General features: G+C 39.0%; 1 protein-coding gene across 1 annotated transcript in view; it reads left to right on the top strand.

The window, feature by feature from the left end:
* LOC125465730 (protein unc-13 homolog A-like) overlaps positions 1-25919 on the top strand; it is a 390692-nt gene that overhangs the window by 217276 nt on the left and 147497 nt on the right. The window contains exons 18-21 of the mRNA XM_059638582.1: positions 4923-5064; positions 10211-10380; positions 22557-22672; positions 25057-25220. Of these exons, the coding sequence (XP_059494565.1) occupies positions 4923-5064; positions 10211-10380; positions 22557-22672; positions 25057-25220 (592 nt within the window). The remainder of the gene's footprint in view (positions 1-4922; positions 5065-10210; positions 10381-22556; positions 22673-25056; positions 25221-25919) is intronic.

Here is a 25919-nt window from a genome sequence, read left to right as displayed (position 1 = left end):
GCTTTCTATAGGTATGTGAGGAATAAGAGGATGACTAGGGTAGGAATAGGGCCAGTCAAAGACAGAAGTGGGAAGTTGTGTGTGGACTCTGTGGAAATATGGAGAGGTCCTAAATGAATATTTCTCATCTATTTTCACTCAGGAAAAGGAGAATATTGTAGAGGAGAAGACTGAGTTATGGGCTACTAGAATTGAAAGGATTGAGGTTAGCAAGGAGGATGTGTTATCAATTCTACAAGGTGCGAATGTAGATAAATACCGTGGGACAGATGGGATTTTTCTGAGGATTCTCTGGGAAGTTAGGAGGTGGTGGAGCCTTTGGCCTTGATCTTTGAGTCCTCATTGTCTACAGGTTTAGTACCAGAGGACTGGAGGATTGCAAATGTTGTGCCCTTGTTCAAGAAAGACATTACAGATGACCCAGGTAATTATAGACCTGTGAGCCTTACATCTGTTGTAGGAAACATTTTGGAACGGATTATAAGAGATAGTATTTATAATCATCTAGCAAGCAACAATTTGATTGGAGATAGTCAACATGGATTCGTCAAGGGCAGGTCGTGTCTCACAAACCTCATTGAGCTTTTTGAGAAGGTGACCAAGCACGTGGATGAAGGTAGGGCAGTTGACATGGTGTACATGGACTTCAGTAAAGCTTTTGACAAGGTTCCACATGGTAGCCTATTGGAGCAAATACGGAGGCATGGGATTGAGGGAGATTTCGCAGCTTGGATTAGAAACTGACTTTCTGTAAGAAGGCAACGAGTATTGGTTGATGGAAAATATTCAGCCTGGAGTCCAGTTACTAGTAGTGTGCCTCAAGGATCTGTTTTGGGACCACTGCTGTTTGTCATTTTTATAAATGACTTGGACGCAGGCATAGGTGGATGGGTTAGTAAGTTTGCAGGTGACACTAAAGTCGGTGGAGTGGTAGACAGTGTGGAAGAATGTTGTAGGTTACAGGGAGACTTGAATAAACTGCAGAATTGGGCTGAAAGGTGGAAAATGGAGTTCAATGCAGATAAATGTGAGGTGATTCACTTTGGGAAGAATAATAGGAAGGCAGAATGCTGGGTCAGTGGGAAGATTCTTTGTAGTGTGGATGTGCAGAGGGATCTTGGTGTCCATGTACATTGATCCCTGAAAGTTGCCACCCCCGTTGATAATGCTGTAAAGAAGGCATACGGTGTGTTAGGTTTTATTGGTAGAGGGATTGAGTTCCAGAGCCGTGATGTCATACTGCAACTGTACAAAATGCTAGTGTGGCCTCACTTGGAATATTGCATGCAGTTCTGGTCGCCCCCTTACAGGAAGGATGTGGAAGCATTGGAAAAGGTGCAGAGGAGATTTACCAGGATGTTGCCTGGTCTGGAGCAAAGGCCCTATGAAGAAAGGCAGAGGGACTTGCGTCTGTTCTCATTGGAGAGAAGGCTAAGAGGGGATTTAATAGAGACATTCAAGATGATCAGAGGATTAGATACGGTGGACAGTAAGAGTCTTTTTCCGAGGATGATGATGTTAGCTTGTACGAGGGGGCATAGCTACAAATTGAGGGGTGATAGATTTAAGACAGATGTCAGAAGCAGGTTCTTTACTCAGAGAGTGGTAAGGGCGTGGAACGTCCTGCCTGCCAATATAGTTAACACAGCCACATTAGGGGCAATTAAACAGTCCTTGGATAAGCATATGAATAATGTTGGGAAAGTGTGGAGGGAGGGGCTTAGATTAGTTCACAGGTCGGCGCAACGTTGAGGGCCGAAGGGCCTGTTCTGCGCTGTATTGTTCTATGTTCTATGTTCTATAAAACTGTTGCAAAGTCTAATGACAGGGATAAAATTGAACCGACTACTCAGGATTGACCTAGGCACTGGAAATAGGAAACCTAGCCTGGCAGACCCTGCGATGTCCGCCTTAGCAGCTTCTGGATGCGATGACAAAATCAGAAACCTTCAAGCATACAACAATCGCTTGCTAATTAGAATATACCTACAGAATGATATGAAACCTGGTTTGCAAGGTGCTGTGGACAACAGCAAGGTTTTGTGAAAAATTTAACTACATTCCTTTAATTTTTTTTCAAATTGCTTACTTACCTGCTGCTCCCTTCCTGATCCAGCCGTCTAATTCCAAGAAGGCAATATAAAAATAGGATTCTACTAACAATGAATGGACACAGTAGATGCTGAGTTCTTTGGCTATAATATTGCCGCTGGAATAAAATCCTATTAATAAAACAACAATGGATGGACATTGTCAATATGATCTTTTCAAAAGTATATACAATGAAATATTCTGATTAAGGAAAACCTGTCAATAAAACTAATTCGTAAATTTGATGGAAAATAGGATCCTAATACGTGTTGTGTGCTCAATAGCCAAAAAATAAAGTCAGAAGCAAATCTGACAAGGCCTAAAATTCTATACTAATCGTCTTTGAAAAAATAACTGACGGGAAGCTGAGAGCAGTATTAGTAATATGTGGGATGGAATTATGTACAGTTGACTAACTGCTGTTTCCAGTGTGTGGGAGTTCTCGAGTTAATTTAAGTGAATCTTGGAAGATTGTCTGATTGATAGCTCTGTTCAGAGAAATGCATGGGACTGACCAGTTCTAAGAGGTTATCGTCTTACTCTGTGCATATGCTTCTCATCTTCACCTACTATAGGTATAAAATGGAAGATAGAATACCATTATTAAGAAAATAAAAATATTCCTGAGATGGTTGATGTGTGCCTTTAGGGACTGGTGGAGCATGGATGTGCAAATTTTTGTTTGCGACAGTGAAGAATGTATAGCTTGCATATTACATAGAGAAAAGGATGTGTGTTTTGTGACATACATCAATAAAAAATACTTCTTCGGTACGCAAACAGGAATTTACTATTAGGTGTGATTTCTGAAACATTTCTTTAAGCAGTTGAAAGAAACATGTTTCATATATTAAAATTATACATTTGAAAAGCGTATTGTAAGAAGGATTAGTTGTAAGTTTGTAAGGATAAATTTGAAATAATTTAAATGTTAAGAATACAGTAAGAATAAATTAGACATTTAAAAGCTGGGATAGAAGTAATTATATATTGAAGATCATATTAAATGCATGCACTTTAAAAATTAAAATAAAATTAGAATTAATATAAAGTCCTCCATTTGCTCCGTCGTTCATTAAGACCAGAGCTGAATGGATTATTCCATCTGCCCATTCAGCTCTGATAACCTCTCACCCTCTCTATCCGGAACCAGTTTACCTCTGCTTAAAAATGCTCAGACTGCTTTCACTATCTTTAAAAGAACAGGATTCCAAATATTCATGACTCTCTCAGAAATGAATTTCTCTTAAATTCTGTTTTAAATGGGCGACCTTTTTAAAAAAATAGTGACCTAATTCTAGATTCTCTTGAGAGGAAACTTCCTTCACACATCCAGCCCCACAAAATACCTATTCGTCTTTTTTTCTTTCAATCACTGCCTCACACTTTTCTAAACTCCAGCAGACATAAACCTATAGCTGTCTAACCTTTCTCATAAGAGAATGCATCCATCTCAGCCATAAGTTTGATAAAACTTCACTGAATTGCTTCCAATGCATTTACATTCCACTTTAGAAAAAGAGGACCAGAACTGCACACACACTACTGCAGATGTGGGCTCATAAATGCCCTGCATAACTGAAGCAAAACCTCCCCTCTTTTGTGTTCAACTTGCCTCACAATAAACAATAACATTCTATTAGCTTTCCTAATTACTTGCTGTATCTGCATACTAACCTTTTGTGATTCATGCTCTGGGTTATACAAATTTTTTTGCATCTCATTTTTAATTAACTTGGCATTCATGTAGTTGCAACTGTAGGAAATCTGTAATGGCAGATTTATATAGACAATCAATCACCACCGGTTCATCATTCCTCATTATGAATCAGTTGCTGGCATTGCTTGCAATCAGCATTAAAGGTTGTCTTCTAGTAAGTGTTTGAGTGGTCACATGATATTCTGAATAAAGTTATGAATATGTCTGACTCGTCAATAATTGTCTAAATTAATATTTCAGCAATATTGTCACTCATTTGTCATGTAGGGTATGGTGGAAAATTCTGAATCAGCCAATATTAGATTTTCTTTCAGAACAATAATGATGAAAATATTATGACATCTTATTCCCATTGTTTATCTTGGAACTCTGTAGAAATCTTGAGTGGTAGATGTTGGAATGCATGTATGTCAGACAACATTTGTGTTGGCAAACGAGAAATCGCATTTGCGTAATTAACTGAGCTGCAGTTTCTCAAACACTTTAATTCTGAGACTCTACATTCATCTTACAGCTACTGCTAGCTGATTGAGAACCTTTTGCTCTTCATCCTTTTACTGTGAAAAATCCAGAGTCTCTTTTATTTGGGAGAATAAAATCTGATGCTTTAGAGCTTTGCTCAGTGACATGCAAGATCTGTTATGGACACTCCCTACTCAGCGTCATGAAAGGGGCTGTTATGTTTAGTCAAAATGCCTAAACAAACCTGAGTGTCAAATAGACTTCATGTCTTTTGGTTTTTCGGTGGAGTTGTTCTGTTTGTTCTAATCTAGATTAGGTGAACTGAACGTATTGGTTAGTAACAGTTTGGCTTCAGTTTCATTACTCCTGCACATTTTAATCAGGTAGAAAGCTAAGATTTTGGTGAACATTGCTTATTAAAATTCTATAAAATTAACCTACCTCATTCTGTAGGCAGTAATCAACTGCTTGTGAATTTTAAAATTCTAATTGTTTTCCAGTTGTTTTATCTCAATTTCCCATGGTACATTTGAAAAATATTTTATGAATTGATGTAAAATTGCCGCAACTATTTATCAGAAGAAAACGTAAAAATAGGATGTTCACTTGAATACTGAATTTGATCATTATCAATGTTTGATATCTGCAGTGGTCTGTGCTCAAGGTTTGCAAGCCAAAGATAAAACAGGTTCCAGTGATCCTTATGTCACGGTTCAAGTTGGGAAGACTAAAAAACGTACCAAAACCATCTATGGGAACCTTAATCCGATCTGGGAAGAAAACTTCAACTTGTAAGTCATTTTGTATTTCAGATGTGCATTTTACTTCCTTATTTGTTACAATGCAGTCAGCATCCAAAGTTGTTTCATTCTCCAGCCGTAACTTGTGGACTGCCCTCATCATAGTTACCAATAACCTTCAACATAACTGTGATTGTAGTAAGTTGTTCACTATTCATTGTCAATTCAGAAGTATATGCAATTGATTACATGATCTATCTCCAGAGCCTCTGAATTTTATGACACCTTTCATTTCCTTACATGATTCCAATCCTGCTGATTTTACAATGCCAATAATTCCAGGATGATTTGTTGTTTGACCCCTTCCATTTATTCTTGTTCCCCATTAAAGATTGTTGATGTTTGTACTGTACGGTCTTTCTCCTTCACAACCCAGTCTGCTTTTGTGACTTTGACTGCTGTGTCTGATTGCCTGGAGTTGTAGACCACCCAAAGATTTTGCAATCCACAGTGAGCAAAATCAAAGTTTTGCTATTTGCTTGCTTCCAGAAATCTGAAACCCTAATCCTCAGTTTATTTGTGGAAGTTGTAGAAGCGCACCTTGCACATCCTCAGTGTCCTGTCGGTCCTGGAACTACAAGGCACATGTACAGCATATTGCCAAAACTGTTCTCAAATATTTTTCATCTCCATCTCCATCACTGAAGCTCACATTTTCAGGCCTTGTCACCTCCAGTAACTTATTTTCCACTGCCTTCCTTGCCAGACTACCAGATTCCCCTTATATTAATTCTGTTGCATAAGTACCATCCCATGAAGAAATTAAAAATGATCCCTGTGATGCTGACATTGCTTTTTGTCTCATCCTCTAGATGTCATTGTTAAAAAAATTTATCTCTAAATGCTTCGATGACTTTTATTACTCTACAGCTACAAGCTGCTACAGTACTATGTTCTTTTATCTTTGACTTTCCCAAATCCCTTGATTCATTCTTTTAATCTTCCAAAACCATCTACCTTTGAATTCTACTTTTTGTTGTCCAACCTAATTCTTTTCAACTCCAATCCTAAACTGTGAAGTCCGTTGAGGAATTATACTACTGTAAAGAACCTTTACAAATGCATGTTGGTGATAGCAGCAACTACTTGCATTTTAAAAAAATAGTAAGGCTATAAGAAATAGGAGCAGCAGTAGGCTGTTCAGCTTGTCGAGCCTGCCCTGTCATTCAGTTAGAATCATGGCTGATCCAACATTTCTATTGTCCACTTTCCTGATTTGTTCCTGTGAACCTTGATTTCTCTACTGATCAAGAATCTATCCATCTCTGCTTTAAATAGACACAAGGATTCTGCCCTCACAGCTGTCTGTGGCAAGGAATTCCAAAGATTCAAAACTCTCAGAAGTTCTTTCTTGGCTCAGTCTTAAATTGGCATCCTGTTATTCTGAGACTATGTCCTCTGGTCCTAGATTCTCCCATTAGGGAAAGCATCCTCTCAGCATTTACCCTGTCAAACCCCGTAAAAATCATTTGTTTCAATGAGATCACCTCACAATCTTCTAAACCCCAGTGAGTAAAGGCCCAACTTGTTTAATCTTTGTTAATAAGATAAACCAGCCATAGCTGGGATCCTCGTGAATTTGCTCTGAATTGCTTCCAATGAGATTATATCTTCCCCTAAGTAAGGGGATCAAAACTGCTCATTGTACTGTAGATGTGGTCTCACCAGCACCTTGTTCAGATGCAGTGACACTTCTCTACACTAATTTTCCAACCCCCTTGAAATACGGGCCAACACTGCATTAGCTTCCTGATTACCTGCTGCACCACTGTACTTCCTGTGTTTCATGCACGTGTCCCAAAGCCCTTTGTGTTGCAGCTTTCTGCAGTTTTACTCTAATTAAATAATGTTCTTTTGTTTTCCCATTCAAAAGCTTTACATTTTCTCTCATCATACTCCATTTGCCAATTTTTTGCCCACTTACTTAACCTGTCAATATCTCTTTGTAAACTGTTTGAACCCCTCTTGCAACTTAACTATTCACCTATTTTTGTGTCATCTGCAAATGTGATTACAGTATGTTTGCTTCCTTTCTCCATGTTTCAAATATACAATAAACAATTGTGGTCCTAGCACTGATTCCTGTGGAACCCTGTTGATTACGGGTTGCCAACCTGGTAAACAACCCCTTATCCCCACTTGCTATTTCCTGTCCATTAGCCAATTCTCTGTCTATATCAATACACTACTACCAATACCATGAGCTCTTTGTTTATGACTTAGCCTTTTACGATGTACCATGTCAAAAGCCTTCTGAAATTCTAAATACACTGCATCTACTGGTTATCTTCTATTGTCTCTGGTTGTGACTTACTTGAAAAGCTCTAATAAATTGTTCAGAAACCATTTCCCTTTCAAACGTCTTTCTGACTCAGCTTGATTAGCTTATAATTTTCCATATATGCTGCTATTACTTCGATAATAATTGATTACAACATTTTTCCAAAAATAGCTGCTAGGCTATTTGGCCAATAATTACCTGCTTTTTGCCTTCCACCCATTTTGAGTAGGGGTGTCACAGTTTGCCAATCCTACTGTACTTCTCCAGAATCCAAGTATTTTTGGAAGATTACAGGTAATACATCTACTGTCTCTGTAGTTGCTTCTTTTAGAGTCTTAGGATATAAACCATCTCACCATAAACATCACAAGGTGGTTGCTGTACACAAATGAAAGGTTAAACCAAACAAAGGGAGATTATAGTATTAGCATTATTAAGGAGCATCTTAAAGGATTGGCATGAGTGTTAGAAGTTCATAAAGTGGAATTCAAGGCTTCAGACCTAGTTATCTGATGATACCAGTTGTCAGCTGGAGAACATTGCAGAGGTCCTAACAGACTGTACAAGGTTACAGAAATAGAAGTGCAAGACCATGGACAGATTTAATCACAAGATGGGAAACTCAAAATTGAGGTGCTGGTGGTGTGAAATCAACTTAATTGCCTTATTTTCTTTCTAACTTTCTAAGTTATTAGTGTGATGGCGTGCGCTAGTGTGGACATATGCAGCTCCAACAACATGCGAGAAATTTGACACCAACAAGGAGAAAACTGCTCACTTCTGCCAAATCTACCACATTCAACATTTACTCCCATCACAGAAGCATTCTGGCAGCAATGTGTACCGTCTACAAATGCTCATCAAGCCTGTTTCAACACCACCTTCCAAACTCATCACCTCTACTATCTAGAAGACAAAGGCAGCAACTGCATAGAAATAAAAAGTTCACTTCTGAGTCACACACCTTCCTGATTTGGAATGTATCGCAGTGTTTCTTCATTGCCATAAACTCAAAATCCTGGAACTCCCTTCTAACAGCACTGTTATGTTCTTACATGCCAAGGATGCAGCAGTACAAGAAGGCAGCTCACCAAACACCACCTCCAAGGAAATTAGAGATGGGCATAAATGCTGGTCTAGCTACTGACATCCATGTCCCATAAACAAATTAAAGAATGCAAATTATTTTATTTCCAAGGAACTGGAAGGAAGATATGCTTTCAGGTTTCTCCCAGAACCACCCTATACCTAGTTAGTTACAAGTGTGTATATGTGGCTTAAGTTGATAGGCACCTTTCTGATAGGAAAATGTTTAATGATCAATGAATGACTTTAAACCTCTTGAACTCAGGAGCTCAGTGTCATTACAGGTTCATATCTATCTTTGAGTTTTTCATGATGCACCCTACAGCCAAAAGTTAGCTAGACTAGAGTTTAATGAAAAGAAGAGTAGAACAGTAAGAAACTCATTTTTGTCCATTGCCATTCTTTCTTGGTTCATAATAATTAAAAATAAACCTAAAAATTCTGGAAATATTCGACAGGTATGACAGCATCTAGACATGGAAAGAGAAAGAGTTAACATTTCAGTTCTAATGAATGAAATCTTAACTCTTTTTCTCTCAGCCCACAAATACCTCAAAACCTATTGAGAAGATTTCTGACATTTTGTTTTAATTTCAAATTACAGTGTCTGTAATGTTTTGCTGCTCCTTTATGTAGGATCTTGGTGAGAACACATCTAGAGTAATATATTGGCAATACAGTGAAAGCTCATTAATTTAATCCCTGGCATAAGCCTTTGCTGTTTAATGAGACACTGAGGAAGCTAGATCTATATTCTGTGGTATTGAGCTGAATGAGCAGTGGTCTTGTTGAAATATATAAGATTCTGAAGGGGCTTGTCAGGATAGATACTAAGAGATTGATACCACTGTTTCCACTGAATAGAGAATCTAAAGCATGGGCACACTCAATATAAGTAGCTGAGGAGACATTTCTTTACTGAAAGCATTGTGTGCCTTGGATATCTCTGGCACAGAGTATTTGGAATCCCCATCACTGAATACGTTTAGATTAGATTCCTACAGTGTGGAAACGGGCCCTTCAGCCCAACAAGTACACACCGCCCCTTGAAGCATCGAACTCAGACCCAACCCCCGATAGCCCACACACCCCTGAACACTATGGACAATTTAGCATGGCCAACCCACCTAGCCTGCTCATCTTTGGATTGTGGGAGGAAACTAGAGCACCCAGAGGAAACCCAAGCCGACACGGGGAGAATGTGCAAACTCCACGCAGACAGTCGCCCAAGGCTGGAATCGAACCTGGGTCCCTGGCACTGTGAGGCTGCAGTGCTAACCACTGAGCCACCGTGCCGCCCCAAACATTGAATTCAAATTCCATCATCTGCAGGATTCAAACCCAGGTCCCCAGAACATTGCCTGGGTCTCTGGCATGATAGTCCAGTGATAATACCCCTAGGCCACTGCCTCCCCGTTTAAACCTGGGGTGAACAAATATTTGGCCTTTTGGGCAACAGAGTGGTATGGGAACTAGACAGGAAAGTGCAATTGAAGCCAAAGAACATGCAATGGTCATATCGAATGATGAGCCATGTGTTTTACTCCTCCCATTTCTTGTTCTCAGCTGTTTCATACTTCTAAATCTAACTTTACTGTGCTCCTTCATTTAGCCCCAGATTGCATAGCGCCTGACTTATTTGAAGTTATATGAATTGCCTTGGTTACCTTGCAGAACAGTTATGTTTTAATCTATTTGAAAATCTAACAATGCAAAATAAATTGTAAAACAAACTTCCTCGATTCAGAAAAAAACTTTGTTTTGTTTCAGTGAATGTCACAACTCCTCTGATCGAATAAAAGTACGAGTCTGGGATGAAGATGATGACATTAAATCACGAGTAAAACAGAGGTTTAAGCGGGAATCTGATGATTTCTTGGGGCAGACCATCATTGAAGTTCGAACCCTCAGTGGAGAAATGGATGTATGGTATAACCTAGGTAAGGCCAATGTATAGCTTTACCTTGTTTAACTTTCCTTTTATTGCGGTAGTTCTGTTCTTGAGATGTATCTAAATGGATAATAATTAAGAATGTAACATTATCCATGTAAAAGTGAAAGTTGCCCAGTTGCACACATTCTGAAAGTTTATCATTGTTGTACAACAACGATGTGGTGATGGCCATGCAAAAGTTAAATGCTTCTGACCAGTCTCTTTCCCAGAAATAACTCGTAATGCGATGGCTAACAATAGGAATATAACTGTGAAGTGTGAAAATATTGTCAATGTATTCTCTATATAAGTTATTTTTCAAAAAGTGGTGCAGAATACATTTTGCAGATCTCAGAGAAATGATATTACAAATATGTTGAACCTTTTTTATTTATGTTCATTTCCTTTTTCAGTTACTGTGTTTTAAAGTCTGAATATTGCTGTGAACATGGTCAAAAGAAAATACTACAAGACCTGAGATACATTGCCGTACAGGTTTTTAATTTTTTAAAGTGTGTGCCTGTAGTGAACAAGCTTAAAGAGAAATTAAAGATCATATACTAGTCTGCATGTCATCTATAAAGATCAACACATAATATCTATTATAATGTAATCAGAACATCTCAACTAAATTTTATTGATGATAAGTTTTAATGTGCTTTAAATGTCAATAGAACAGTGTCTTTATCAGGATTCTCAATAAATAGATTTTCTTTTAATAGAAATCTATTTAAAACCTAAATATATGAGAGTTAATACTGTAAAATTAAACGTAGATAGAATTCTAGTTTACTCTAAATGATTTAAATACTATTTCACTTCAATTAGAATAAGTGCATATAAGCATTCAGTTTAGTTAGGTCACTGGTCTGGGACAAATGTGGTCCACTGCATTTTGTCTTTGCTCATTGTGCCATTTAAGAATACTTCGGGAATTTCTTCAGTTATAAATTTCTGATTTGCAGTAAGCCACTGGGGAGATATTACCATCAGGGAACATTTCTCAACATTGATAGTAGGAATACGTTGATAATTTAATAACAACTCATCCAATATTTTCTATAGAAAGTGTTGGATTTTTTTGTCAGAATTTGAAGAAAAACTTTATAGTGTTTTACTAATAAGAAGGTTCCATGATGATCAAGCTTTGAACCTAGGGGTGATTGCCAGTGCCACAAACTCCAGTGAGTTCAAGCCCCTTTTCATTTTATTTGTTGAGAATGCTATCAGCGAATTTACATTAGCTACCTGTATCAGCCTGGAGGCCGAGGCGTTGTTAGTAAATATTGTTTTTCATTGTAGTGTTATTCATAGATATATATCAGTAAATACTTTTATATTATATTTTGTTATCTATTATATAATTATTTTAGTATGTTATTATATTCTATGTTGTATTATATGTTATGTCACATTTTATTATATATTATTATATTATATGTTATATACTTTTATGTTATATTTTATTCCTTTTTTATATTTCTTTTATAACATGAATTCCATTATCCTTTTGCAATAATTATTATGTTACTTTTGAGCATTAGCTAGCCTTTTACATTTGGTAGATTATTGTAGAGTTTGTCCTTGTCAGGTGTTAGCAATGCCACTTTTGACAACAGTATAATGTACATAGTATCAATGAAGTATCAAAAAATTTTTGCATTGGAACGAACAAAAACCTATTGACCTAAAACTAAATTCAGTTTAAACTTTGCTCAAAGTGACAAGAAATTATAAGGCAGTAAGTGAACACTTCCCATCAAGTATGGCTACTTGATAGAGAGAATTCTAATTTATTTTTAAATTTTATCATTGAACTCATTATTATATTTTCCCAATGGTAGAAATTTCTTTAATCAGTAGTTTATAAATAGAAAATGATAAAGATTTTCCAGTAGCGGAAGAATTTTCTCATATGTAACATTCAAATAATCTAAAATAATTCAGGCCAATTTCTTTGTCTTAGAGTGCAAAACATATTTTCCAAGTTTTGGTGGATGTGATAATGGCCTAAGACAGCAGCTAACTAAATACGTAATGATCACACCATTTCTTTTATTCTGTTTGCTCACACAGGTGCTTTCAGTAACATAAAAAAAGTCATTATCTGCTAAGATCTCTTTGGCATATATGATCTTTAATTAGGTTGTGGTGCTGCTTAGTGTCTGTGCTGAAATAGAGTATTTCTTTTATAAAACGTTTACACATGATCATTGATCCTGATTGCATTCCTATTAAGTTCATTTTACTTTCTGTTTATCACAGTTCATAATATGCTCTGAATCATTTTCAATGAACAGTTAAACAAAAATTTCATCATACTACCAAAGACACTACTGTTTGATGGCAATAACTGGACACTGGTTAGGCCCTAATGGAAATAAGCACATTACAGCAATTAAATTCCATAGTCTCTCTTGTATTGGTCTGACTGATCTTTGATGGAATGTTCTAGATGGCCTGGAAATAAAATGTCTGTTGATTAATGCAGGGGTTTATTATGGCATGACAAAAATGATAAACACATTTCTCCCAAAGCTGAGAACATATGAATAATTACTCAGTTGCCCATTTTATGGTGTTATCAACCAACATGACACTAGCTGTTTTCTCTCAATATATTTTGGAGGAGACAAAGGAGGAGTTATTTATAATTTCACCATATCAGGTTAATGAGTGTGACCTCTAGTACTATCCAAAGTAAATAATTGAATGAAATAATAACTCAGTTATAAATCCAATTTTTTTATCATTTCAAAACCTAACTTTCTTTTTGTAGGAAAAATATAAATTTGTTTAAGTTGTACTCTGTAATTCAGAGCTCTAAAACTTAGAATCACCTTTGGTTTTTGAATCATTCCAATGTATCAAGGAGTAATTGATATAGCTTTTTTTGATCATTCATGGGATGAGGGCATCACTAGCTAGGCCAGCATTTATTGCCATCCCTAATTGCCTAGAGGGCAGCTAAGAGTCAAGCACATTGCTGCGGGTCTGGAGTCACATGTAAGCCAGACCAGGTAAGGATTGCAGTTTCCTTCCCTAAAGGAGACTAGTGAACCAGGTGGGTTTGTCGGACAATCAACAACAGATTCCCTGTGATCATTAGACTCTTATTTCCAGATCTTTAATGAATTCAAATTCAACCATCTGCCATGGCAGGATTCGAATCATTGCCCCAGAACATTACCTCGGTCTCTGAATTAACTGTCCTGCAGTAAAACCTTTGCCTCTCAAGGTAAGGTTAGCTAGGTTTCTTTCTTCTCTTTGAACTGTTAAAGAAAAAAAGGAAAAGTAATCTCTTTCAGGTTTGATATAAGCTAAACGTATAATCTTGATAAACGACAGACAATTTTTGTACATTTTCATGCACAAAGATTATGTCACAGTTAGAAAAGAAAGCAGCCTAACAAAATAATTGAACGACCCACTTGTTTGTGTAGTGATTGAAATGTGGTCAACCAAGTGGATATCATAGAATATGAGTTTCCTGATTGAGGCTGTAAACCTGTACAATCAGGGAATCCTAGCTAACAGATATAAACAGGAGTATCAGGGTTTCTGATCACACTCTAGAACCCAGCTTTGAGCTAGTCATGTGAGTTGCATGTACAAATAAAGGGTGACTTGGTGATGGGATACTGACCTTCATGGGGTTACTGCAGTTTGACAACCAAGACGATAAAAGAGCAGTAAAATTGATGCATTTGTAACAGCTCAAATTCAGTACTTTGTAGCCTTATTCTTTGTGCAGTGTTCCTTTGGGACTATAGCTATTTGTTCGCAATATGGGAAGTACTAAAGTACTAATCGGTCACAAAGTTAATACAGACATATATTAATGCTGATACCAGTTGGTATCATTGTAAGTATTTTACAAGGTCATTGGTAAAAATGTTTTAGCTGTGATAGCTTTCTTAAAATTACAAAGATTGCATGTAAAAAGGGGTCAACCTAAGAGAAGCAAAATATTTATTAACCCAGTTTCTTTTGTGTCATTTACCTCTTCCATCTTCCAATTTTTTTCCCTGCTGTCAACTTTTGAGAGAACACATTCTTTTATTCTAAAAGGCAAAACTGGAACAGTACTTCTAACATCAGAATTTTTCCTAGCAACACTGAGAGTATACTTGCATCACATGAGATGCTGTTGTTCAAGATAGTTTGGCATCATCTTCTCAAGTACAATTGGGAATGAGCATTAAATACTAGCCTTGCCAGTGACAATCAAATCCTATGAATGAGGTTTAAAAAAATCTGGAAAGTGGCGTGATGCCATGCATTGAAATATGCAGAGTTGTTGTTGAGTTTAGTATAGCTCCTGAATTATTTTTAATCAGAATTTTTAAGTTCTAAGGTGCCTTGTGCATTCTATACTGCAAACTGGCAACTGTATTTCCAGAGCACTGCAGGCCAAAGAATAAAGCTACAATAAATCACCTGCGTTGGAAGGTGACCAATATCCTGCCACAGAGATTTGCTAGTGCTCCTCAGGAGGCTTTAAAGTAGTAAGGGGTGGTGGTGGCACCCTAAGAGATAGTGAGAAGAGAGAAAAGTCTGAGGCTGGTACAGTAGCGAAGAGGAGTAAGTTAGGTAAGCAAGGGAGGAAATAGCAAGGCAGAGAGTGAGGTAAGACTGTTAAATAAACTATTCATTTCACTACAAGAAGCCTGAACAGGCAAGGAAGATGAATTCAGGCTATGGTTGGGAACGTGAGACTTGAATATCATTAGCTGTTACGAAACGTGGATCAGGGAGGGGCAGAACTGGCAGCATAATGTTTCAGTGTATAAACACTACAGGAGGGATAGAATGGGGGCAAGGGAGGAGGAGGAGTGCAGTTTTTGTTTAGGGATAACATGACGGCTGTACTTAGGGAGGATATTCCTGGGAGAATGTCCATTGAAGTTATTTGTGTGGAACTGAGAACTGGAAAGGGATGATCACCTTATCAGGATTGTAATATAGACCCAACACCACCCCCCACCCGCCCCCAGTAGTCAGCAGGAAATTGAGAAGCAAACATGTAGAGAGATCTCTGATAGTGAACTCTAAAGGGCAGAAGAACTCAAGAACTGTTAATAATGGAGGTGATAGGACTCATAAAGAAGATGCAAAAACTGGCATAAGGGCACTCTATCTGAATGCTCGGAGCATTTGAAACAAGGTGGATGAGTTGACGGCAGAATTCATGGCAAATGGGTATGATTTAGTAGCCATTACAGAGACATGGTTGCAGGATGGCTATGACTGGGAGTGAAATATCCAGGGGTATCCAACTGTTCAGAAGGACAGACAGGGAAGGTAAGGGAGGTGGTGTCACTCTGATTTTTAAGGATGGTATCAGGGCGGTAGTGCGAGATGATATAGGTTCTATTGAACAAAAGGTTGAATCCATTTGGGTGGAAATTAGGAACAGCAAGGAGAAGTCACTAGTAGGTGTGGTCTATAGGCCACCAAATAATGACATTGTGTTTTGGGCTGGGCAATAAACATAGAAATAGCTGATGCATGTAAAAATGGTACAACAATTAACATGAGGGATTTTAATTTACATATTGATTGGTCAAACCAGGTTGGTCATGCTAGCCTGAGGAGGGGTTCATAGAGTGCATCCGCGATAATTTCCTTGAACAATATGTAATGGAACTGATGAGGGAGCAAGCTATCCTAGATCTATCCTGTGTAATGAGACAGGAATGAATAATAATCTCACAGTTTGCGATCCTCTCAGAAGGAGTGATCACAGTATGGTCAAATTTAAAAGACAAATGGAGTGTGAGAAGGTTAAATCCAGTACTAATGTTCTGTGCTTAAACAAAGGAGACTACGAAGGAATGAGGGAGGAGTTAGCTAAGGTAGAATGGGAGCACAAACTTTGTGGTGGGTCAATTGAAGAACAGTGGAGGACTTTCAAAACAATTTTTCATGGTGCACAGCAGAAGTATATTCCAATGATAAGGAATAACTGTAGGAAAAGATATAGTTAGCCATGGAAGCCTAAGGAAATAAAGGAAAGTTTCTGATTGAAAAAAATGCACAACAAAAAAGCAGAGTAGTGGGAAACTAATAGACTGGGAAATCTTTAAAGGCCAACAGGAAGCCCAAAAAAAGTTGTAAAGAAAAGTAAGATTATGAGAGTAAACTAGGTCAGAATATAAAAACAGCCAGCAAAAGTTTCTATAAATATGTAAATCGTAAAAGAGTGGTGAAGGTAAACATTGGTCCTTTAGAGGACGAGAGGGCCAATGTAATAACAGGGAATGAAGAAATAGCCGAGGCATTAAACAGTTATTATGTGAAGATCTTCACAGTGGAAGACACAAATCACGTGCTGAAAACAGATGGCAAGAAGGTTATAGCAGGTGAGGACCTAGAAACTATCATTATCACTGAAGAGGAAGTGCTAGGCAAGCTAATGGGGGCTAAAGGTAGATATGTCTCCTGGTCCTGATGAAATGCATCCCAAGGTACTAAAGGAGGTGATGGGGGAAATAGCAAATGCACTAGTAATTATTTATCAAAATTCACTGGACTCTGGGGTGGTTCCCACAGATTGGAAAACAGCCAATGTGACACCACTGTTTAAAAAAGGAAGTAGACAAAATACGGGTAACTTTAGACCAGTTAGCTTAACTTCCGTAGTGGGGAAAATGCTTGAATCTATCATTAAGGAAGAAATAGCAAGACATCTGGATATAAATTGTCCCATTGGGAACACCCAGCATGGGTTCATGAAGGATTGGTCAGGTTTAACTAATTTGGTGGAATTCTTTGAGGACATTACTTGCATGGTGGACAATGGGGAACCTGTGGATGTGGTGTATCTGGATTTCCAGAAGGCATGTGACAAGGTGCCACACCAAAGGCTGCTATATAAGACAAAGTTGCACAGTATTACAAGCAATGTATTGGCATGGATAGAGGATTGGTTGACTAGTAAAAAGCAAAGAGTAGGGGTAAATAGGTGTTTTTCTGGTTGGCAATCAGTGGCTAGTGGTGTGCCTCAGGGATCAGTGTTGGGACTACAACTGTTTACAATTTATATAGATGATTTGGAGTTGGGGACGAAGTGTGGTGTGTCAATATTTACAGATGACAATAAGATGAGTGGTAGAGCAAAGTGTGCAGAAGACACTGCAAGTCTGCAAAGGGATATAGATAGCCTGAGTGAGTGGCAGATGCAGTACAATGTTGATAAGTGTGAGGTCATCCATTTTGATAAGAATAACAGCAAAATGGATTATGTTTTAAATGGTACAAAATTTCAGCGTGCTGCTTTGCAGAGGGAGTTGGTGTCCTTGTGCATTAATTGCTAAAAGTAGGATTGCAGGTACAGCAGGTAATTAAAAAAGAAATTTTGTCTGTCTTTGCTAGAGGGATGATGTTTAAAAACATGGCGACTATGCTGCAGCTGTATACAGTCCTGGTGAAGCCACACCTGGAGTACTGTGCGCAGTTTTGGTCTCCTTTCTTGAGAAGGGATATACTAGCACTGTAGAGGGTGCAGAGGAGATTCACTCAGTTGATTCCAGAGTTGAGAGCATTGGATTGCGAGGAGAGACTGAGTAGGCTGGGATTATACTCGTTGAAATTCAGAAGAATGAGGGGAGATCGTATCGAAACATGTAAGATTATGAAGGGAATAGATAAGGTGGAGGCAGGGAGGTTGTTTCCAAGAGCAGGTGAAACTAGGACCAGGAGGCATAGCCTCAAAATAAAGAGAAGCAATGTAGGATTGAGGTCAGCAGGATGACAACCCAAAGGGTTGTGAATTTGTGGAATTCCCTGCCCAGTGAAGCGGTTGAAGCTACCTCGCTGAATGTGTTTAAGGCAAGGCTAGATAAATTTTTGAACAGTAAAAGAATTAAGGGTTATGGTGAGCAGGTGAGTAAGTGGAGCTGAGTCTCAAAAAGATCAAGCCATGATCTTATTAAATGGTGGGGCGGGCTCGATGGGCTGGATGGCCTACTCCTGCTTCTAGTTCTTATCTTCTTGTGTTTTTATGTTATATCTGTCAGCATAGTAGGGTTGTAATGGTAGGGAATTTTAACTTTCCAAACATAGACTGAGACTGTTACAGTTATCAGGCTTGAATTGAGTTTACCTAACCTGCTGCTGCTTTTCCATTTTAGTGAAGATGAGAATCCTAAAGTAGTTGCATCATTCGAGTTTAAGCACCTTGTATATTATGCTGAGTAGAATTGTGTACAAATCTTCATTCTTTGGATCAAAAAAATGAATAAATTTGTTCAGAAAATATAGGTGTTTGCTATTACATGATGAGCTCCACATCCCCTGCTCAACTGTGAGATAATCAATGAATGACGCCAATGTTTTTTCTCTCTACTTTTAAAAACAAGCCATAAAACCCTGTATAATAAAATGTGAGGCTGGATGAACACAGCAGGCCAAGCAGCATCTCAGGAGCACAAAAGCTGACGTTTCGGGCCTAGACCCTTCATCAGAGAGGGGGATGGGGGGAGGGAACTGGAATAAATAGGGAGAGAGGGGGAGGCGGACCGAAGATGGAGAGTAAAGAAGATAGGTGGAGAGAGTGTAGGTGGGGAGGTAGGGAGGGGATAGGTCAGTCCAGGGAAGACGGACAGGTCAAGGAGGTGGGATGAGGTTAGTAGGTAGCGGGGGGTGCGGCTTGGGGTGGGAGGAAGGGATGGGTGAGAGGAAGAACCGGTTAGGGAGGCAGAGACAGGTTGGACTGGTTTTGGGATGCAGTGGGTGGGCGGGAAGAGCTGGGCTGGTTGTGTGGTGCAGTGGGGGGAGGGGACGAACTGGGCTGGTTTAGGGATGCAGTAGGGGAAGGGGAGATTTTGAAACTGGTGAAGTCCACATTGATACCATTAGGCTGCAGGGTTCCCAGGCGGAATATGAGTTGCTGTTCCTGCAACCTTCGGGTGGCATCATTGTGGCACTGCAGGAGGCCCATGATGGACATGTCATCAAGAGAATGGGAGGGGGAGTGGAAATGGTTTGCGACTGGGAGGTGCAGTTGTTTATTGCGAACTGAGCGGAGGTGTTCTGCAAAGCGGTCCCCAAGCCTCCGCTTGGTTTCCCCAATGTAGAGGAAGACACACCGGGTACAGTGGATGCAGTATACCACATTGGCAGATGTGCAGGTGAACCTCTGCTTGATGTGGAATGTCATCTTGGGGCCTGGGATGGGGGTGAGGGAGGAGGTGTGGGGACAAGTGTAGCATTTCCTGCGGTTGCAGGGGAAGGTGCCGGGTGTGGTGGGGTTGGAGGGCAGTGTGGAGCGAACAAGGGAGTCATTTGTGCTCCTGAGATGCTGCTTGGCCTGCTCATTTTATTATCTTGGAATCTCCAGCATCTGCAGTTCCCATTATCTCCCATAAAACCCTGTAGATACTTTTCCTCCAATGCTGTTTTAAGTTTTCTGCTATACATACCAAAGGGTGTAGCATTTTCTTTACTGTAAGGAAGAATGTACTTGTATGCTGCTAGCCAGTGTTATGATGCAGTGGATAACAGCCTTTGTCAGTGGGAGGGCATGTAAAATAGGTTGGCTGGTTAGCCCACTTAGTCACCACCCACCCCTAAGCATATTTGCATCATATGCAAGGTGGACGGGCATTGCAAAATTGGCTGACTGCCTGTCAAACTTAAACAGATAATATCACTTAGGCTTAATACTAACCCTGTTGCCTTGAGTAATACAGTACCCACTCCATCACATGACTAGCATGGCAGTCAGCCTGGAGTAGGTAAAAAGGCTACATGAACAAAGGTAAGAGGAAGTGGACGGGTCGGGGTTAGGCACCTTTAATCGGAAGTGTCCATGTGTACATCAGGGCAACTCCCCCAAGCTGCTATATTTGCTTCCTTCTGTGATGCCCATCCTATAGACCAGGGGACCCATTCCCTTCTCACCCCCGTCTGGGCTGTAGGATCTTATCCTAAAACTCCAGGAATTAATGTTTCTGGGCAGCCATAATCTTCCTCCGGCACCTGCCTGCTGGCCTGTCAGTGCTGCTATTGCACTCACATCCTGCCAGATGAGAGTTGGAAGTCTTAGTATTAACTAACTCAACACATTCTCAGCAAGTTATGGCTGATGATGTGCCTGCAAGAAGTGAATCAGCTTCTAACTGCCTGAGTTTCCTTATGGGGTTTGAGCAATCTGCTCCCCAGTCCACCTTAAAGTTCAAGCTCTAATGCTTGACCACCTTGGAAGATGAATTCATATCAGGATCACACAAGTTGATTATTAATCTGTAAATCCTTCTAATTTGCTGTGGCAGATGGTACCAGGAAAAGTATTTCCTGAACAGTTATGCTTGATGGGGTTAGGGCCCCTCAGACTAGAGCTTGTGGTGTCAGACCGGTGACTTGTTTCTGAAATTCCTAGCTTTGAAAACTCAAATAAGCAAGTACTTTGTATGTCACATATATCATCAGATGCAGGGAGCTTCTCTACATATTCTGTACACATTCACAAAAATCTTTGTATAGAATGTGCTAAAATATCACTATGTAATCAAAATGTTCAGTTGCTTATAAAATACATATGTGAATAAAAACAATTACCACTGTCAGAAATGAAGCCAAAAGAAAACCAATAATAAGGAGTTCACAGCCCACTTTAAAAATTTTACTCCCTCTTTTTCCAAAACTACCAGAAGCTTCCATGTATTTTTTTTCAATTATTTAGACAATTTACTTCTGATAATAAACATTTGAGTCAAAATACCAAATATAAAGCAAAATCTGTGTCTATTTCCAAAGACATATTGAAATCATTAACAAAAAGGTTACTTGTACGCAGGAAATGGGAGCAAAAGTAGACCATGTGGCTCATCAAGCCTGCTTCACCATTTGAAATGTTCATTGCTGATCTTGAGCTTGCACAGTTCCCCAGCGATAGATATCATAATTTAAGATAACAAAGTGTGGAGCTGGATGAACACAGCAGGCCAAGCAGCATCTTAGGAGCACAAAAGCTGACATTTCGGGCCTAGACCCTTCATCAGAAAAGGGGGATGGGGAGAGGATTCTGAAATAAATAGGGAGAGAGGGGGAGGTGAATCAAAGATGGATAGAGGAGAAGATAAGTGGAGAGGAGACAGACAAATTAAAGGGGCGGGGATGGAGCCTGCAAAGGTGAGTATAGGTGGGGAGGTAGGGAGCGGATAGGTCAGTCCGGGGGAGGACGGACAGGTCAAGGGGGCCGGATGAGGTTAGTAGGTAGGAAATGGAGGGGTGGCTTGAGTTGGGAGGAGGGGATAGGTGAGAGGAAGAACAGGTCAGTGAGGCGGGGATGAGCTGGGCTGGTTTTGGGATGCAGTAGGGGAGGGAAGATTTTGAAGCTTGTGAAATCCACATTGATACCATTGGGCTGCACAGTTCCCAAGAAGAATATGAGTTGCTGTTCCTGCAACCTATGGGTAGCATCATTATGGCACTGCAGGAGGCCCAGGATAGACATGTCGTCTAAGGAATGGGAGGGGGAGTTGAAATGGTTCGCAACTGGGAGGTGCAGTTGTTTATTGCGAACTGAGCGTTGGTGTTCTGCAAAGCGGTCCCCAAGCCTCCACTTGGTTTTCCCAATGTAAAGGAAGCTACAACAGGTACAGCGGATGCAGTATACCACATTGGCAGATGTGCAGGTGAACATCTGCTTGATGTGGAAAGTTATCTTGGGGCCTGGGATGTGGGTGAGGGAGGAGGTGTGGGGGCAAGGGTAGCACTTCCTGCGGTTGCAGGGGAATGTGCTGGGTGTGGAGGGGTTGGACGGGTGTGTGGAGTGGACAAGGGAGTTACGGAGAGAGTGGTCTCTCCAGAAGGCAGACAAGGATGGGGATGGAAAAATGTTTTTGGTGATCAGGTAGGATTGTAGATGGCGGAAGTGTCAGAGGTTGGTGGGGTGGTACGTGAGGATGAGGGGGATTCTCTTTATCTCTGATATCATAACTTAGTTGGTTTATATATAGATTGATATATTTTGCTAATATTATTTCTATGATGCTCATTGTAAAATTAGAAATTTTGGAGGCCTAGTTGGACCTGCATATCTTGAAATTACTTATTCCTGTACAAACCTGTTCAGTTTTCCTGATAAAAGCCTAATGAATTGGGTTGAGTCCTTGGCTGTAATTATGCTTGTGATATTTAACTTGTTTTTCTGTTGCCATGAATTTCCACATCTAGATAAGCGGACTGATAAATCTGCAGTGTCTGGTGCCATCCGGTTACATATTAGTGTGGAGATAAAAGGAGAAGAGAAAGTAGCACCCTACCATGTTCAGTACACATGTCTACATGAGGTAATGTATCATCCATGAGTTGCTACATGGATTACTTTGCTTATTCTTTAATATGGCATCAATTGATAACTTGCCAGATCCAAGATGTTGCATTTTCCAAAAACAGAAGGGAAGAAAAATTCAGTGTTAAAATCCTCTGCAACAGTGTTTTACTGGTGGTTTTATTTTTTGGATAAATCCTACTGAAAATAATTACTTGGACATTACAGCATATTTTTTGGAAGTCACCAGTACAGATTTTAGAGTCTCTTATAATGATGTGTAGGTTCCTTTCCTGGAAAGTTCTGTTCCAAATTTCAGGGTGTCCACAGTTCCAAATGAGTCTTTTCCATTAGCTAATTGAATCTGACAATTTTAAATTCAGTAACACATAGGGAACAGTTATTTTATCTATATTTTTCAGAAATTAGTTTAAATGAAAATGATTTTAATTTTTTTGTAATCACCTGTCAGTTTTCAATTGTTAAATTCATAGTGATTACATTTAAATTTACAGTGTTTTAGGGTGGTGTAGAATATTATGGATATCGATGCCCTCTTCAATTAATAACATTTACTTTTAGAAGCAACCATGAATGCTGCACAATTTATAGCAAAAGAAAACGTGCTACTTGAGACGTAATTCAAAATTAGTTGCCCAGTTTCTAGATTCCGTTAACTTAAAAGTCACTTGGTTTTTTCACATTATATAGGATCAGCTACATTTCTTGATTAGGTTACAGGTTATTTGCTCTTGGTTGAGTGTAATTCTGAAAATCTTTCTGATGTTACTGTTGATGAAGCTTGATTTTTTTCCTGGAGAATTTGACCATTTCTTTCTTTCTGCAAAGAGTTTTGCTTTTCATTTTAGTAGCAATCTTGATTTTATTTTAAACTGGAGTGTGCAGCTGATTTCACACCTATTTTTGCCAGTGTTCAGAACCAGATTTACTTGAGATTGATTATGGTAACTTCCATTTGTATGTTGTGGATGATTTCGCAAATTGAAAGGGATTGTTGGAAAGGGGGTGGTTGAACCCCTCTGATAATTAAATTTGAAACACAATCTCCCAATCTGTTATGGTGTGAGTGGAGGTACCCTTCTAATAATTAAACCGAAACACACAGAAAAGCTCGGCTCATCTCGCCTAATCTGTTTAAAAGGAATAAACTGTTATGGAGAAGGGGCAGTTAAATGAAAGAAAATCCCTGATATTTCACGTTATTATTTATTTATTTATTTAACCCTAACCGCGAACAAAGTAACAGAATTACGAACAAACTGAACAATTAACAATCAATGTTCCCTAACTGAACAAACTTCTCCTGGTATGCAATTCTGGTAAACACAAGTCCCACGTATATAACCTAAGTAATAAGAAATCAAAATAAACTTGGTGTCGAAATGCTCACACAGAAAGCGTTATCCGGAATGCTCTGCCTTCTTCACTGTCTGTCCAGTTATAAACGCCTATCTTCTGCCGTTCTCAGGTTATAAACGCCTTTCTTCCATTGATCCTGCTGTCAAGAATGGTTTCCCTGTGAAGACTCTTAGCTAGAAGTTCCATGGTATCTTTTATAGATAAGATGGTGCTTTCTTAGAGTGCTTAGTGATTGTGAGACCTAGGTGCTTATTTCTCAGATGGCAGTTTGCTCTCACCCCAATTTTCAAAAACCCTCTCCTTTATATACTTTGGATGACCTATCAATTTTCTTATAGTAACAATGGTCCAAAGTTGCCAAAACCATCAGCTCTCTGATGAAGGGTCCAGGCCCGAAACGTCAGCTTTTGTGCTCCTGAAATGCTGCTGGGCCTGCTGTATTCATCCAGTCTCACATTTTATTATCTTGGATTCTCCAGCATCTGCAGTTCCCATTATCACTGATTTAAATTCAACTGACTTTCTATTGTCAAGTGCTTGGTTTAAATTAATTGGCTGATTCTAGCTCATTGCCAAAACATCAAAACATGCCTAAGGTTTCTAATAACACAGCCAATTGATACATGTTTCCATTTTAGAACTGGTTGTACATCTTCAGCTACATACAGACACTTGTTTTTTCTGTATAAATCTCTAAACTTAGAAAAGCACCTGATCTCTTAAAGGAACCATGCACTGCTCTCCCTTTTTTTACAAACAAATTTCAGCTTCCTACTTTCTAATTCATGATTACTGTACACAACTTCATAAGCGGATAAAGCAATTGATTTTCACCCCTTCCAAAAATACATTGTCCTGAGTCATTTATGGTTTTTTAATATATATTTCCAGTGATAAGATGAATAATATTCCCATAATCCCTGAATTAAAAGTGTTAAACAACTTTAAGTTTTGTATACATACTGTTAGCTGTGACTGACTGAGAAGAATTATTGATTTTTTTTTGTATTCTGATATGTACAGAATCAATTTCATTACCTGACAGATATACAAAATAATGGAGTGGTGAAGATTCCTGATGCAAAAGGAGATGATGCCTGGAAGGTTTATTTTGATGAAACTGCTCAAGAAATAGTGGATGAGTTTGCTATGCGATTTGGTGTGGAATCCATTTACCAGGCTATGACGTAAGTTTGTGCAGGTGTTTCAGTGAATGTTTTTTGAAAGAAAGGATGAAATGATCTGTTCAACACTGACAATTAGTGTTTGTCACTAATTACTGTTTCTTTCTTCGCTGTGACCAAAAATGTTGCGGTGATGCCTAATCGTAAGATTGTAAAATATGTTAACATATTCAGAAATATTTGTATATTGTCTTATTCTCACAACAAGGGCTATACTTTGACAACAACTTCTCATGTCAGTAGTATCATGCATATCGCGTCTAGTGAGACCCTGACTAAAAATTGAAAACAGAAGCATGTGGCATCTCTTCAAAGTGCTGAAAATAACATGACATGTTACCATAGATATGTCTGTTAATATGCTCAGTGTGTTATTAAGGGCACATTTGTTTGCTGTAAGAATTTCTGCTATGCAGAGTAAAAAAATATATGTAATGAAAACATTTTATTTGAGTCCTCAAAGTGTTGACTTAGAGTTATACAGCATGAAAATACTCTTCAGCTCAACTCCACCCCAACCAGATATCCTAAACCGATCTAGTCGCATTTTCCCATATTTTGCTCATATCTCTCCAAACACTTCCTATTCATATACCCATCCAGATGTCTTTGAAATGTTGCAATTGCATCTGTACTGACCACTTTCTCTGGCAGCTCATTCTATATGCGCACAATTCTCTGCGTGAAAATGTTGCTCCTCAG

The sequence above is a fragment of the Stegostoma tigrinum genome, chromosome 30, assembly GCF_030684315.1.
Source record: "Stegostoma tigrinum isolate sSteTig4 chromosome 30, sSteTig4.hap1, whole genome shotgun sequence".
In the NCBI taxonomy this organism is placed as follows: Eukaryota; Metazoa; Chordata; class Chondrichthyes; order Orectolobiformes; family Stegostomatidae; genus Stegostoma; species Stegostoma tigrinum.
This window is presented reverse-complemented; position numbering and strand designations above follow the sequence as displayed.